The sequence below is a fragment of the Orbicella franksi genome, chromosome 12, assembly GCF_964199315.1.
Source record: "Orbicella franksi chromosome 12, jaOrbFran1.1, whole genome shotgun sequence".
NCBI classification, from domain to species: Eukaryota; Metazoa; Cnidaria; class Anthozoa; order Scleractinia; family Merulinidae; genus Orbicella; species Orbicella franksi.
The window spans coordinates 15,240,960-15,258,779 of NC_138156.1; the positions used below are offsets into that span (position 1 = coordinate 15,240,960).

General features: G+C 37.6%; 2 protein-coding genes across 9 annotated transcripts in view; one reads left to right on the plus strand and one right to left on the minus strand.

The window, feature by feature from the left end:
- Positions 1-17,820, minus strand: part of LOC145462359 (bridge-like lipid transfer protein family member 2) — a 274,690-nt gene that overhangs the window by 106,329 nt on the left and 150,541 nt on the right. For all 8 annotated transcript variants that reach the window (XM_081445856.1, XM_081445860.1, XM_081445857.1 and 5 more), the window contains 9 exons: positions 16,682-16,952; positions 16,085-16,137; positions 15,175-15,247; positions 13,692-13,793; positions 13,546-13,611; positions 12,765-12,881; positions 12,054-12,144; positions 9,133-9,299; positions 8,501-8,797 (listed from right to left, as the gene is read on the minus strand). In XM_081445856.1, the coding sequence (XP_081301982.1) occupies positions 8,501-8,797; positions 9,133-9,299; positions 12,054-12,144; positions 12,765-12,881; positions 13,546-13,611; positions 13,692-13,793; positions 15,175-15,247; positions 16,085-16,137; positions 16,682-16,952 (1,237 nt within the window). The remainder of the gene's footprint in view (positions 1-8,500; positions 8,798-9,132; positions 9,300-12,053; positions 12,145-12,764; positions 12,882-13,545; positions 13,612-13,691; positions 13,794-15,174; positions 15,248-16,084; positions 16,138-16,681; positions 16,953-17,820) is intronic.
- Positions 1-17,820, plus strand: part of LOC145462449 (cyclic GMP-AMP synthase-like receptor 2) — a 266,104-nt gene that overhangs the window by 88,659 nt on the left and 159,625 nt on the right. The window lies entirely within an intron of this gene.

Here is a 17,820-nt window from a genome sequence, read left to right on the forward strand (position 1 = left end):
ACATTTTATCATCCAGATCCTGGTCCTGACGATCTAAATCTACTGAACCACTCTCTTCAACAAAGTTCTGAAATGGCCTGTATGGTCTTAGTTGGCGATTTAAATCTTCCATCAATTAAATGGTCACTGGACGAGTCTACCTCAACTAGCTTAGGCGGAACAGCGGAAGAGGAAGCTTTTTCTGACCTTATGGAGGATAATTTTCTTCGTCAGTTTATCAAAGGCCCAACGCATATTGCTGGAAACAAACTTGATCTGCTTCTATGTAACTTCTCCGAAGTCATAGACCATGTTTCTACAACTTCTCCTTTGCAAAATGAATTTCCCTCTGACCATTATTTGGTGGACTTTTTTATCCAACTGAAATTCAAGCGATCCAAGTGTGTGCGCTGTAAAATGTACGACTACAAAAGGGCAGATTTTGACGATCTGCGAAGTCGCCTACAGTTGCTACCTTCTGACATGTTGCACTCTGACGATGTTGACATCTATTGGTCTCGTTGGAAAGATTTATTTCTAACAGCAGTTGCTGAATGTGTCCAATGAAGACCATTAGAGACACCAACTCTCCTCCTTGGATAGACAGGGAAGTTAAGTCTGCATCACGCAGAAAGTACCGTGCCCTGAGGAAATATTGTGAAAACAAAACCGTGCAACAGAAGCTAAAGCTTAGATCTTTAAGCAATGAAATCAAGAAACTTGTTCGACAAAAACATCGCGACTATCTCCTTAAAATTGAAGGCTCTTTAAAGGAAAACCCGAAACTATTCTGGAACTATCACAAAGCTATCCTACATCATCAACTGGGCTCGAATACTGAGATCACCTTTGATGGGAAATCAGCAAAAACTGCAGCCGAAAAGGCTGAGCTTTTTAATGCTTATTTCTGCTCTGTGTTTACATCATCCAAGCAGGACAAAGCACGCAGTTTGCAAATGTATCCCATGAGAATAAATACGGAACTTTCTGAGATCACACTATCTTTCAACGAGGTGAGAGATTGCTTGTTTATTTTGGATCCATCAAAAGCCACTGGCCCCCGATGGAATTCCTGCACGTATTCTTAAAGAGTGCAGTGAGCAGATCGCGCCAAGTCTTTGTTCCCTATTCAACCATTCTCTGCGTGCTGGGCAGTTCCCATCAGAATGGAAGTCAGCTGATGTTACTCCAGTTCATAAAAAAGATCTTTTAGAGCCAGCTGAAAATTACAGACCAATCTCACTTTTACCAATTGCGAGTAAAGTTATGGAACACTGCGTTTGTAATAGACTTTATTCTCATGTCTCGCAATCTATTACATCCTTACAACACGGTTTCATGCGTTCCTGTTCATGCTCTTTGCAACTCTTATCCGTACTCCATTCAATTGGGGAGGCACTCGACAAAAATAAACAGACGGATATTTTGTACCTTGATTTTGCCAAGGCCTTGGACACAGTTGATCACGCCATTCTTATTGAAAAGCTGAAATGGTACAGTGTCACAAGCTTCTTTTTTCAATAGAATTGTAAAACCCTGGAACACTATCTGTAATCTCGCCCCTTAAGACAAATTTTCTAGCCCAAGTTTATTCAAATATTTTTTGCACGCCACTTATTTTACTTTACTGGACACTACCTATGATATTGACATGCCCTGCTCCTGGTTCCTCTTCCGTAACTGCCCTTGCCACCACTCTTAATTTTCTGTGACTAATATTATCCGCATCTTGTTTTAAACTATTGTAATTAACTAGATTTAACTATAATTCTTAACTATAAGAAATTATTAGATTTTATTGTAATTTTTATCAAATTTAAGATTTTCTATCACCATTCTTACTAGCTTCTAGGGTTGCGCCTCGCATGAGTAACTTTTCCCGTTCACACAATTCCTATTGGTCCTTTTCTTCTTTAGTTATATTGTAATTTTGTGACCAATAAAGTTGATAGACATCAGCAGTGGTCAGCAATTGATCAAACATATTATTTTGGCACAGTACAAAGCAAGCAACTATCTACAAATGACTCAGCTGTTTTTGACTTAAATGCAGTGCTGTTCATATGCGCAGAAAGATGGTCACAGATTCATAGTATTCGATGTATAATAGGTTGACAGTTGGCGATGTACATCGGACGTTAACCTTGTGTAAACAAAAGCAAACTTCTGCTTTATGTGCGATGAATGGTGAGAGATTGACTAGAAACATGTCAAATCGGCTTTGGACCTGCCTTTTGCAACAAATAAGGTTAGAACATTTCGAAATTATCAGCTCTGTATCTACTTCAACTTATTATAGGTCAAGTCATGCGGCACATGCTAAAATATACGTCTAACCCGTAAATTGAAATTTGACGACGGATGGTCAAATATTTGCATTTTTGACGTACTTTGAAAAGCTCTCACGTCACTCACAATCATTTGCCCAAAGAAATTTTTACAGGAATCTGTAGATCATCCTTCCGCGATTCAACCACCAGAAGCTTAAGTCATTTGAAGGTTTCGCACATGATGAACATCAATTATATTCACCAAGTACTTTTAAGTGAATGAAATACATGTCTTCGAAATTTAATTATTTTGCACCCAAAAAGACAATGCAACATTCCCTAAAACCAACCCAGTACACATTAAACATTGCACAAAAATATTTGAGTGTTTTAAAGACGGAAGAATGATGTGGTTTTGCATGCGAGGCTCTCAAACTTGCTTAATAAAATGGTTCGTCAAATGACGATTTTAACGGAATTTGGTAATTTGCATATTTCTTTGAAATAAAAGGATATTTTGCCAAAAAAACTAGCCAGTAGTTTTTGTCATGCCCTAGGCTATCTACCATAAGAATAAGAGTGAAATCGTATTTTTGACCCTTGCCGCAAAATTAAGAATTTGTCTGATTTTTACAGGCAGGTACTCTTAAGTGGGTTTTTGTCTGTTTTCTTTTTTTAAATTTTACATTTGGCTTTCAAGGCTTTCATCAAAAAGAAGTTGAAAATAATTCAATATACTTTTTGAACCGGCCTGCAGAAGATAATTTAGTGATGAATAATAAAGACAATAGAGTGTTTATGTCTCTGAACTATCGGTCTTATCGGTCTCTATCGGGTCTTAAAACTAGCATATTTGCCCTCTAAGCTTCGCTTGTCAGGCAAATATTTGTTTCAAGAGCATCAAATTTCCGCGGGAGCAACTATCAGCCGATAGTTCCTCGATAGAAGCACTCTATTCTTTAAATAGTTTATTGATCACTACAAGATTATCCCAACATGGTCGCTCGAGAGGCTCAATTATGAAACATCGGAGCTCAATATGTGCCCCGAAGAGGCTCAATTATCCCACATCGGCGCCCAATATTCCTCCAGAGAGGCCCAGATTTTCTCATACGAGGCTAAAGCTCTATCGCTGCGTCAGACTTGCCACAAACTATGTTTTCACAAGTATTTGTCAATTCCTGTTGAATAAATGTGAACGTACGCGCGGTTGGGAATCCTTTTGCGATAGAAGGCCAGACTGCTAACATCTTGAATTTACAAACGGGACTTTGAGTGTGATGCTCAACGAGTTTGCTGTTAAATTCTGAAAAGGTCTCTGAAGAGTCTCTTGGCCGAGACGAAACGCCACATCAGACTTGCCATGAACTATGTTTTCACAAGTATTTGTCAATTCCTAGAGGCTAAAGCTACTTCCAAAATTATGAAGTATCGACAAGGGTTGTTTATTTACAATGCGTGTCGACAAATCAATGCTCAGTACAATAGAAATTCGCCGTTTATCTCAACCTAAATCCTCATGCAACCTTTCATCTGATTGGTTGGAAACAAAATATGAAAGCTGTGAGAAGTGAATGTTGTAAACTATTTTTAAAACTCACCTCAATTTCGAAGAACACTTCCAAGAGCTGAGATCGAAGGAGGCAGCCATCGATGACTATCAGCAAATCATCGTTAATACGCAGTGTTTGCGAGAGACCGTGAGATGGATATTCGTTGTACTGATTGGCTCTGAAGTATATTCAATTGTTACTTACTTACTTTCGGAAAACTCAGACGATGGCAATAGTGACTGCTGCGCAAGCGCAGTAGTCACAAAAATCCACTGTAGATTTTCAGGCAAATCTTGAACTCTGTTGATTCCAACTGTCGCAAGGTTCAGTAAATCACCTGCCATTTCATCATGCGGGTGACTTTATGTTGTCACAGTTACACTCCTCGGAAATCAAATAACACTTAGTGAACAGGCAAGTAAAACACCACAGTCAGTTTTGTTTATTTCCTTTGAACAATTTGGGAGTTCTTTGTCCCAGCTGTTTTCCTGAAAAAGCGTGCTTTCCTCAGGAGGTAATAGCTTGCATTCCTTTCTAATGAAAATGTTTTTAATTGTGCCAAGGACAGTTTTGAACGTGTGAGCTTGGCAGCTAGTGGAATCATAAATATAAAGACAGGTTGATGATGCTGATAACCAGAGGAAACTAGTGCTCTTTGTGAGGCAAATGCACTGGTATCATAACATTTTCATAATGCCATGGTATTCCACATTCTAAAGACTTGCATAGTTCTTTCGTAAAAAAATGAAAATAGAAGTTAATAGTGCCACCGCCTAACTTTTTGCCAGAGATCGCTTGGTGTATACTTGCATCTAGAACACCCTTCTTTTGAATTGCCTTTGGAAGTAATCCATGTACTTGGTCAACTTCAGTATTAATTTCAGATCCAGCTTGTCGCTTGCTACATACTTTGACGAAGCTTCTCTTTGGTGATTTGTTGCTGCTTATTTTCTTCTTCCTTTGTTAATGAAGTGACGTCGTCCACTTTAAACCAAGCTTTTTTGTTCTTACTTGTGACTGGATCATTAAAGTTCAATGTTATATTTGTGAAGATTGTGATTGGTGTCAATGATACAACTTTCACAGCTGCTTTTTAACAAAGTTTTCTTACCTTGGACAGATTTCTTAGATATAAGGATATGAACTAGGATGGCGTCTTCTTTACAATACAGGGAAGGAGGCTGACATTTCAGTTCTCTTTTCACGATTTTCTGTGTTGCGTCATTTGAAGCATTCAAAGCTTTCTCCCGTAAACATCTCACTCACTCGCTAACTTGCTCAACTCTTCTTCTAGCTCTGTGGGATTGTCATAGTTTGCTTCATCAACATTCTCTTCTAGAACTTCAAAGTCTCTTTTTTCACCAAGAAACAGTTTATTTCTCAGTCTGTTAGAGGGGCGAGCAAAAGATACTTCAAATGGTGTCAGAAAACCAAATGAGTCGTTGTAGACTTTCTGGTACTTGGGGAGGTTTTCTTCCCAATTTAGATCATTTTCACTATTCATAATGTCAAACTTGATTTTTTCCTTCCATTTTCTGTGGGAGCGTTGTCTTTCCTCTGAGTTTGTGGACTGTATGCTGCACTGTTAATGTTTCAAACGATTAGTGCTTCACATATTGCTTTTGCTATACCCTTGAACTCTGTCCCTTGATCACTTGGCCAAATTTCTGGTGGACCATGTTTATTGTAAATGTCAAGTAAGGACTCTGCTACTTCACTCAACTCTTTTGTTAGTAAAGGAAGAAGGAATACAAATCTACTAAAGATGTCAATAACAGATACTAGCCATACTCACCAGGTCAACCTGGTGCCTCTCTTGTACCCTGCATGCTTTATTTGGCATGAGGGTAGCCTTGTTTTGGAAAAGTGGTTTCAGTTTTTGGGGTTGCTTCATGATGTTCAAATTTTTGAAATGGTGTAACAGGATAATCCACAGTGACTGTAATGATGCGAAGTATGCACCTTTAATTTTCTGGCACCCTAACCTTGTTTCTTGGTAGGCACAATGTACTATTAGTGCGATTTCTGATTTTTGTACAACCATACAATTCGATCAGGTTATGGATTTCTTTCACCTCATACAAGTTGCTTTTCCATTTTCGGTAAAGTCATTGCCCTAAGTTTCTGTCAGAACTCTTCAGCCAGTCAGTAAAGGTTCTTGTTCTGCTTAGAACGCTGAAAAGCGCATCATAAATGTCATCATCTAAAGGGACATTTTTTCGCTGGGGCTAAGGAGAAAATTGAAAATTTCATTTAAGAATTAACACATTGAAAAGTGTTCAAGATTAGGGTTCCTGTAAGGGACAGACCATAGTATTTTTAAAGAGGTGGGGCTAAGACATTTTTCTCTTCTACAAAAGTAACCTCCTATGCCGACTTGGGCTCTTCATGCGATCTTTTTTCCCCACGAACATGGGGGAGGAAGATTGCGTGATGAGCCCAAAAAGAGTCTGCGTAGGAGGCTACTACAAAAGCCGAACTCTCGGGAATGTTTTTCAAATAGAAAAACAAAAACAAAAATATGCAGCCAAAACTTATTCATTACAACCGCATTTGCTAACTCACAGTGACCCAACACAAAGAACATTTTACTTTTGAGAGCCTTTCGCAATGCTGTGAAAACAGAGAAGGGAATTGAAGAGGGTGGGGGAGGGGGTACCAAAATCCCTACTTTTCTTATAACAATCTAGCGTTTCTCAGGGAAAGGGTAAAATGTTTTCAAGCAGGGTTATCTACAGTGCATTCAGTATGACCTGGCTCCCGCTGGAGCTCCGGTGGGTACTCTCTTGCGAATTGCCGGCTGTATTCCTGCATTAATGTTCTTACGGAGTCAAATAAAAAGGAGGTAACAATTCACCCTTTTAAATGGTAAGTTATTATTAGAAAGCTAATAAAAACGTTAAAAAAACACCCAAACCAGATAGTTAATTTATACACTACCCTTTGATTTTACCACTTTAAAAGCCCTAAGTAGTCGTTTTTCATCAGCGTATTAAACGTAATGTTGTCGTAAACACCATCGTCAATAAAAGTCTCACTCCAGCACACATTACATGATGTACCTTGAGTTTTAAGAAGCCTCGTTTTCATGCATCGTCAGTTCCACGATGAAGCGGCAGCAGTCCATGCTGTCGTTTCTGCTTGCTTGTAGTTCAACTTCAAAAAGCTCACGGAGGCAATCAGGTAAGTCTTTAACATGGTGTAAGAAGTTAACGTCAAGCCAAGTCTTGTATATCACGAACGACTGGTTTTTAAAAGGTCTTGACTTCAGTATGTAACTTAATGTTTTGAACAGTTTGTTTTTGTTCGTTTGGTTTTGTTCGTCTTAGTTCTTTTGGATGAACATAAACGCGACCACATAAGGTTTTAATGTAGTATTTCTTGAGTCTTCTAACAAACACACAGTGTGACAGTTGTATATGCACAACTGAAAATAGTGTATAGTATATATGAGACTGCCTAGAATTATGCAATAAAATACTTTTTTCTGATAAAAATAATGAATGCTTGGGTGTTAATATTTTGCCTCAAATCACTGGAAATCGTGTTTCCGAGCTTCCTGATTTCAAAAATTTTCTGGGGGGCATGCCCATATACCCCCCCAGAGGACAATGGGCCTTCGGCCCCTTTTATCAGCTCTGGCAGGTGCTAACAAAAGGGAGACACCTACTTCAAATCTTACTGAAAGCACTGCATCTAGTGAAAAATGGAAGTTTTTAAACTTCATGCGGTAAATTTGTTTCATCGTTTGTGTTGAGCATATTCTTGCAAATGTTTATCTATCATACTAGCCTGATTCTCCACTTTTTCAGCTCTTATGGCCAAAAACATATACATGTAATTGGTATTCAGCAGATCATTTGCAGTCCAATTTGGGGATCACTTGCAGTCCTGAGATCATTTGTGAGCTGGGATCATTTGCACACCTGTACAGTGCTTGAAGGTTTCAAAGCAGCACTTAAACCTGACAAAACCCAACCAAAGGCCTACTAAGGAGCAATCTGATTGGTTGATTTTAGTTATCGCCCACCTCTGAACTAACTTAGTCATGTAATAATAATAATAATAATAATAATAATAATAATAATAATAATAATAATAATAATCACTTTATTTAAGTGTTGATGTATTTAGCACTAATGTGCTAATTGGGGACACTGTAAATAAATAAACAAATATTCAAATATAACATAAACTATTAAATATAACATAAACTATTAAATATAACATAAACTATTAAATATAACATAAACTATTAAGAATCCAGTTAGCGGTAGGGCGGAGGATTTGAACTAGGGACTTCCAGATTTCAAATCCAACGCCCTAAACCACTTGGCCACGCCGCCTCCCACAGTATTTATTGTAACTTCTAATATTTATTGTAAATTCTGTATTAAATGTTTAGGATTGTAATACCTAGGTAAGAGTTACATTAGTTTTAGGTGGGTTGACTTCAGCTATGGTCACTATTTGAGCTACATTACCAAATACAGTGAATAGTGGATTTTCAACATTTCATTATGGTTGATTGTATACGGACTTCCATGAACCACCCATTACGAAAAAAATTGCAAAACATTGTTCATCAAGTGGTGTTTAAAAACAGCCTAACATTCTTGGATAACTCATGGCTATATCGTGTAACAACTTGTGAACAATAAGCAGACACGATGAGAAATCACACAAACTCTAACTCACCACTACTTCATGTACGTGCTCCTCTGCAACAGGATCCAAGTCTGGGTTGAAATTAACAAAGTAGAACTCACAGCTACATCGTGCCACGATCCTCTGTAACTGAGTAGGTTCCTGTCCAGCACCACTCCCAACAACAGCATTCACCATGCCCCCAACAGCCTCACCTGAACCCACAATATTGGCCAGCTCAGTAATGTCAAAGGAATTCTTATCTTGTCGACCTGTTATAACTGAGGTGCTCAGCCATGGGGTACTGTCTAAACCAATGTTATCCTCTGCACCAACTGTAGCAAAGTACTGCACAATGGAAACAGAGTATCACATGTAATACCTCCCTACTTTTTGAGTTTACCAGTGACTTAACAACAGCTTCCAGCACTTCAAACTATTCATTCAAGAAGCTTTAATAGTAGCAATTTACATTAATTTTTGACAACATTTTGACACTAAATAAACTCATTAGAGCCTACCAAGGATATAACATTTAGTGAACATTAACAGGCAAATTTTAAAATTATCATGTATGTGTCTTCTGCTGCTGAAGACATGCAAAGTCAAATTGTTTGCCTCAGAATTGCTGCAAAAGTATCTATCAGTGGATTAACAGCAATCAGAAGGCCATTTATAGTTACCTGAAGATTTTCTACATTTCCCACCCAAGTTTTCTTATTGAAGAGCTCTCCCTCACTCCACACAGGGGTATGCAGTCTGTTCAGTATCCTTGTGCTACCCGCAGCTACAAGTACACATCCTTCAGACTCAATCCCTTTTAGAACAATCTGCGAGTTCACCAGTGCAACTACAGAGGGAAAATATCAAAGCACTTTTTACGCCAACTCATGATATTTGAAACAAACATGGTTCATGTAATTCATATGACAAGGGTGGTCAAAAAGATTTGAGGAGTTTCTATGTTGTGTGATAATTGTTTTATCTGTATGTGAGGGTGAACAAGTGATGAATAAATTATAGCCCACATCAGTGACCCATAAAAGCATTTTTAATGAAGCATCAACTTATGCTGGACAAAATATTTTCCAGCAATGGCATTGTTTTTAAAACTGTCTGGGAAACTCAAACTTCATTTTCAGATCACCAACACTTGTAATAAATATTCCTTGAGAAAATAAAGTTTTGAACAGCTGTCTGTGCCAGACAGTGTGTTACCAATATTTATTTTGTACATCGCTTTGGCAGACACTTTTTTCACAGTAGTTGAGCAAATGTTGCCCCTCTTGTTGCCTCTTGTGCAAAATACCCTAGTTAGCAGAATCACCACCAAAAAAAGTTTGTTACCCATCAACTGACTGAATTATTTCTTCCCCAACTAACTACTATAACTCCACCTACCTATGCTAACACCAGTTAAAAAACGGTCATGACTGACAAACACAATGCTTCATAAAGAACACCTTCCCTACGTTTTACTCTGTCTGACCCTCTATGAGACTGAGCTTTGTATTCATCTAACATAAAGGAAGGTTTGGGGGTTCCTATTTATTTTCCAAACAACTTATTAACCGCACACCCATAGGCCAAGCTCAGTTCATGTTCTACACTTCTTTTTTTTTTTTTTGTTTTGTCGGTGACCAGACCCAAACTCCCTCTTGGCCAAATTTTGAATCACGCAACCCGTAATGTTTATTTGCCAAAAGCTGTTGAAACATTACACCTTTTGCTGTTCATTTACAGAAAATATCCATTCATTTGAGTCCAAATTTGTTTCATTGTGGTCAATATACTCTCATTAACACCAATATGACCTTCATTTGTGCGTAAGGAACGTTCAAGAATAACATTTGCATATGTATTAACATTCAAAATCATCAAAAGATAAACAATACCTTCCTTTGACATTCATTGGCTGTAAATGTATTTTCATTTTTGTCGAAATAAAATTCGTTGTCATGAAACAACAATCATTTCAAGGTCAAGTTTATGGATATTGTTTTCTTTATTGTGGGTAAAAAATATTTTCTTTTGGTTTTATCGAAGCATTGGATTCAGAAGGAATAACAAATTCGCTAAAAAAGGTATTACATCAGCCATGGAATGCGCTGACGTTGCAGCTTTCACTTTTGCTATGTGACAAATAAGATCGTGTTTACTTTGCAAGTTTATTTTGCCAGAAGCGACGGTCATTAATTTATTTGCAATTTTGCGGGTATTTCTTGTGGGTTTAGGCAACTGAAGTGAATTCTTTGGCTCTTTCATCACAGCAAGTTCATAGATCGAAAGGAAAATTAATATTTGCAAGCCAAGCAAAGAACGGTCATAATGTGCAAGGATTACGTCATTGGTAGGGAAATGACCACCATACTAAATATAGCCGTGGATAACGTAATTCTTGAATTATGTGACTCATGTGACTACTTTGCTAGCCGTTTACTCGTGGAAAAACCAATTAAATTTAATCATGACTTTTAATAGTGTTATTATCTACATATCCCAAAGAAAGTTCCAGATTAAGACCATTATGTCATTGGTGATTTCACAACAGCTACGACTGATGGTGCAATAACACAGTTTCTGTTGATTAAGTGATGTGGTGTCTACAGTAATCAATGAATCATCAAGGGCTGCTTTGGAATATGCACTGCATTGCAACTGCAGTGCGAAGAAAGCAGTTAAATTCTAAAAGCGCAGTTATAAGGTTTAAAAGATCTTCTTGTTTAAGGATGGCGCCTATTTTTGTTCTGCGCATCGAGCAAGGCATGGTTTAAGTGGCATGTGCACTCTGGGGTTGACATTGACGCAATCAATTACGCTACCAAATACATGACTAAAATGAGTATGGGTGTAAGATCGCAATGCCTCAAAATGGTGTTAATATGCGTTCGGTTAATTAGAGTGTATATTTTGTATTGTATCATGCAACGTATTGGAGTGTGGCACTTGTATCGTTATGTAATTTATTCAAATAGCCTGTGGGCAGCGCTGTTTTTTAGTTCTCGCAATGCGGATTGGAGGGCAGTAGTGAAATCGAAGCATCTAGTGCAGTTGTTGTCTTATCTCAGCGGCATCTCAGCCATTTATAGCCCAGCATCGCATTACAAATGTAAGTCTGTTACTTTCTTGGGTTTTAGTTTGCACCATTTTTGCTTTGTTTATGTTTGTTCTGTTTGTGTCTATTTCAGTTTTAACCACAATGAGCCACAGTTGTTGATCGCCAGTAAATAAAGTGTGCATTCTAAATTGTTATTGCTTGCTGGAGATAATGTCACGTCCTGTTGGTAGCTTCAATGGGGCTCCGCTTAATGGCCCTTTGGGCCACTAGAGCTCCACTATTAACACGGTATAAGTATACAGGATTATACAGGTTGGAATTTCAGAATGTGGCCATTGGCCATATTAATGGGGTTTTCTTATAAGAACATGTATGGGTGTTTACTCGAGACAAAAAAGACTAGCCATAACAACAAAATCACTGTAATAAAACGAAGTGACCATAAGGCAGGGTATCTGCCACATTTCTGTTTCTCCATTTCTTTGTTCATCCACCTCTGACCATCCATCCTGTGGATGTGTACACAATGCTAATCAAGTTACTCACTGTGCCATTTGTCCTCCACGACATCATTTACTGTGCTCAAAGCTACCCCATGGAGCTGGGTCTCTGTAATCTGTTCATGTTCACCAGTGCCCTGTAAAATGTTGAGGGTAATCACTCTAAGGTGAGAGATGTATGAAAAGTAGGCAGTTTAACACATTTGACAATCATGTTAGCACTGAGAAATCACGATTGGAATGGAGCTGATGTTTCTAAAGAAATACATGACTTCAGCATAAGTTAGTAGAAGCTTTTGTTTTGGCAACATTCAAATGCAGATTAGTGAAACCTGTATTTAAATAACCAAAAAAATATGCCATCTTTACACTTACTATGTCATTTTGTCTGTGTAGGAATACACCTAAGCCACTGGCAACTATTTTTTAACTTAAACTACCATAATTTTTGTTTGATTTAAAACAATTAACTGATGACTTAAGCCCTGGCCAAATGATTGCAACATTCCAATGCAACATTATTGCAATATTGGTGGGCACAAAATGTTGCACGTGTTTGGCCACCCTATTGCGACATGTTGGTTGTTGTTGGTTCAAGTTTGAAAATGGTAAAATTTGAGTCTAAAACACCCAAAATGTCACAACATGTTGCAACTTAAGGTGGCCAAGCCCGCACAACATGTTAAACCTAACACTGTTGCAATATGTTGTATTGAAAATAATGTTCCGATCATTTGACCACAGCGTTATACTGTACCTCCTCAGCAAATGCCACAAACTTTAGTTCCTTTTCCATGACAAGCTTTTCCAACATGTTTGTAACTGATACTGATTGAGCTTTGAATGCTGAATTAAGTGATCCTTTCTCACCAACCTGAAAAAAAAAATTGATGTTGACAACTTTCACATAAACAAACCAAAACTGCATAAATTGCAAAATAAACATGAGTGTGACATTCACATCCCTGGTCCTGAATCTTTTGCACCATTAAAAAAATACAGCAACAGTCCTGAACCCAGCTCCTCATGAATATGGATTTAATGTAAACAGCAGAATTTTGGGGAACTTCAATCTTCTGCTGACAATGGTAAACCAAATTGTGAAAGTTTGATATTACATTTCTTCTAAATGACAGAAGAATTCATTGCTTTTGAGATGCTAATTTTCCTCTTTTTAGGTCGTTCAGCACTCACTACAGTTGTTCTGTCCATTTTGAACTCCAAAGTAAAGAGTAATTTATATTCAAGATTTACAAAATAATGAACAGTGAGGATACATCATAACAATAGTGGTCTTATTGAATGTATAGTTAATAGGCATAAATTTTCAACATTTGCAGAAACTGAGCATGACAACTTTGGCCCACCGATATACCTGTTCATTGCTTCTGAATTCTTCATTCATAAAATGTCTATCTCTAATGCTTTCAGCTACCTTAAGCTGCACACTGAATACCTTTTTTAGCCCATCAGAATACAACAATTTTCACAGCTATGCGACTCTTGGATAGTTTTGCTGTCTAACACCACAGGTGTACCTGTTTTTCTTTCTTGTCCACAATTGTGAATTTCAGAGCATCAGAAGAAAGGTTCTTCTTTAGGACCTAGAAAGGTGTAAAGATGAAAGGCAACTGTTTTGTGAACAGGTTATTACCATCATTTGAAAGAAAACAATGCAGCTCACCTGTGCGTTGGTGTAAGCTTCAAACAGACCAAATGCAATACGATGGTTGGTTAGTGTCCACGCCCCTTTTAAATCATGACACACAAGCCGATGGTTGTAATTCTGTTGTGTCATAATAAGAGTGCTTCGTTAATAGATAAGAGATGCTTTACATGCCCAACTAGAGTTCCTCTAAAAATACAGAGGGCATGAACAATAATTATTATGAATAAGATTATGTACTTTTTTTATTTTCATGTAGTATTAATTATGTATGTAATATTATGTAATTAAGTAATTATGTAGAACAGTGAAACCTGTATTAAGCAGACAGGGACACTCACCAGTGTCTGCTTAATACAGGGTGTCTGCTCTAAGCAGGTTCTAATAAATTATATTGTGCAATAATAGGTAGTTATTAACCCTTTTGTAACTCAGTGTAACACAGCATAAGGTCAAAGACTGTTCATAGCACAATGTCCAGTTAGTCAATGCATCAATATGGAAAAATCTACTTAGTTTTAAAACAACATTGCTGAACAATGTTAAAGGAGTCTGAGCTGAGCTTTTAGACCATGAAAGGAAGGCTTGCGTAAAAGCATATCTAAATTTGCAGACTGAATCACAAAAGTATGGAAAATTGCGGGATTTCTTAGATAAAAATTGTTATGGTTTACATTGACATTGTAGTGTTAGACCAGTGTTGTCGTGCAAAGAACATTGTTGCATGTTTGCGGATATTTTCATGAACTTGACGAGATGGCATGAGGAAGGAGTGATAATCCATTTAAACAGCACTATACAGAATCCTGTGATACATCAGCAGTTTAGAGAATTCATGTTGTGATGTTATTACTGAAAAGCCACAAAGCAAACCAAACAAAGTTACTTCAAGCTGCTATGGAAGAAAATGCAAGGAAATGGCAAGCTACTGGTAGATGGGCCCAGAAAAAGGCCCTAAAAGCACAAATAGCAGTGCCTGATGTTCTTGGCTGACAACGCCTTAACACAGCAGTATTTTGTGCAATTGTGGCTTGTACGCAGTGTTATAAAAGCCAGCCATCTTCAAAACAGTTTTGTCCAGCATACTAATTGTATAGTATTTTATCTAGTTTTTGTGTTACCTCTGGCCATTAAATTGTAATATAAAAATTATCACAGTGAATGTGCCACTTATTAACATTTTACTCCTAGCAGTATGTGGGATGTTTGTCGCATGAACTTAGTTTAAGGCCTTAGCTCTTGTGAGTCTCCTGCAGCTCAGTAATAGAGCATCTGGACCCATACATGTAAGTGATAACCAGAAGGGCTGGTTTGACTCCTAGCTGGAGAACTCTGATTTCTTTTTCTGAGTATACCTGTGTTGCTGACAGGAGAAAATCATCTTCTCAATAACAATTTTCTTGGTAATTAAGAGTTACTTGTAATGTTGACACACTTTTAGTGATGCATTTCTTGTAGCCACATTTCATGTAGTCTGATGTATTTGATGTAGTAGCTTTACCTGTAACTCAGGTAATGGACCATCTACAAGTGTTTCTTGCTTTTCAGGTATATCTTGACGTGTGTACTCTAATCTGTTCATGAAACACAGGATAATCATGACAGAAGTTAGTGGTGTGTTTTCCTTTAATTGACATGTTTCATGAGTGTAGAAATAATGAGTATTAATCCTTTTCAAGACAAAAGTTCCCTCCATTTCTGTAATAAAAGCTTGTGTTTACAGTGGCTGCATCAAACACTTTCTTGTGGAAATTACTAAAATGTCTGATCTGTTCACATGAACAATACTACATTTTATTCCTAATTATTTCTCAAATGGACAATTTCCTATACAAACTGCTAGAAATGAAAGTTTTTCATTTGTCTATGGATGGATAAACAGCAGTTGCAATAACTAGCTACAATGTTAGCCACACACTACTTACTTTCCTAGTGGTCACACAGCTCATCTAAGAGAGAAATACATACACTCCATTCTCCCTTACAATGTTGTCTAATAGATATATGTACATGTAGCAAGAATTGTCCCCAAGTCAACTTTGTCTGGGGGGAGGGGGATGGAGGTAATATATAAAACTCTTAAAGTCATTTCCTAGAAAGAGTAGAAAGAGATTTATGTTTCAGCCCATGGTATAAGGGAAATGCCCCAAGGACATTTGGCCAGGATTGTAACTAGGACTGTTACCTTGACTCACATAAAACATTGGTCGTGAAGTACATATATTGCCTGCATAACTGCCGATATTTGAATAACAATACTATACATCCTAAGCCTCATATTCATGTGAAAAATCCTTTGTCTTGCAACATCAACCCAAAGGTTAGGATGTATAAAGTATTGTTATTCAAATTTAGGCTCTATTTATGCAAAGTGTCTATTACTTCAGCATGCATATCTTAATAAATCTAACCTGGCTGCTGCAAGAAGATAGTACTTTGTAGGGTCCAAGTCAATGGAACTCACCTGAATTTCAAACATGTCAGTGACTTCAATAAATCAAGGCATAAGGTTTTTAGGGAAAGTAAAGTAATATGATGTTTCAATGACTTCATGTCATCATTGTCAAATGAAGAAATTAAAAATAACAGCAAGGCATATTTATAGAAATTAGGATGTGAGGAAATAAATAATTAGCAAAGTAATGACATGAAAGCATTCCCCTTGCATGTTCAGTTTCTGTCTTTCATTCTCATTCCAAAGCATTTCAAAGATCAAACAATTGAGTTTGCCACAGAATTTTTTTTAATGACTTAAAAGTTCTTAATTAAGTCGTTGGGTGTTAATCCATGCTCGTCCCTGAAATGTGTTCACAAGAACTCATCCCAATGGTATGTAGTGCCCATGCCTTTGCAGACTTATGACACTTACCCTGGAGTTAGTGTTTTGACCAAACCTGATTAATGCCTGATTAAGTACTGCATGCCTGAAGATCATTCATGTTTTTTAAGTGATTCACACACAACAGTGTACAGTAGGACAAAGTTCACACAAGGCTTTGATTGAGCACCTCAGCATACTCATCACCACTTTCCTTCCCATCCACCTCTTCCAAACCATACAAATGACAAGTGACATCTAAAAGTTCACTGCGTAGTTTTGCTGCACTCCAATTTGCTGCTGGTCTCCGTACTAGCCCATCACTGTACTGTCGCAGGGTCAGTCCGTAAGTGGTCTCCAAGTAACCACTGCCCAGTGACAGCTCAAACCCTCGCTGTTGAGTGAATGAACCCCAGTACCACACAGAGAATTCAGGGAATTGAAGAGACAGGCTGATCTCCCTGTAGTGTATCAAAATTAGGTTAAGTTAATGGTTTGCTCTTAAAACCATTTTCTGACAGCTCCTTTGTCTTCAGCTTAACACATTCCTCGCATGCGTCACGTGACATGGGAGTGTTTAAATGCTTCATCAACATAAAGGTTACATATTATTCAAGAGATTTACAACTGATCTTCAATCAAGGTGCATGCATAAACAAACTGTAAGTTCTGGGTTAAATTTCAGGTGTGGGTCAACAAACATTGTTTCCCTTCTTTCTCAGCAATCTCTCCAGAGATCTTAAGAATAAAATACTTTGCTAGTGAGGAAATCATTGATCATGACAAGTACATGTACAATCCTTGTACAGTATACCACAAGGAAAAAACAATGTTTCCTCTGATCAGCAAAGTTAGCTCTGCTCCTTATCCAAGCCCACATAAATGACTGCAGAACGTCCTTTAGCATGCTGGGATCATTAAAAAATCCAGCTGTTCAATTCATACCCAGGCAGACTCGTCAACATGCAAGGCATCAGTTCATAAACATCTTTTTCCATTAAGGTGGCTCAAAACAATTTCCAGCACTTAGATTTTGATGGGTCATTGTAACTGCGATTTATCAGTTTTTGCAACAATCATAATATCAAACCCCTGCCAAATAATTGGTCAACATGTTATAATTTTCGTGACACCATAGGTTCCCATAGGAACAGTATGACCTGCTAAAAACACCCTTCATTATAGCTTTAAGGGCTAATAATTCAGAAACAGCAACGTTTAATTGTTGTTATATTATCAAATTTTGATAAGCAGGCTAAGATGCAACTTTTTGGTAATTCTGTACATAGGGTGCAGAGCCACCTTAAATATTGAGGAAATTGTTTCATC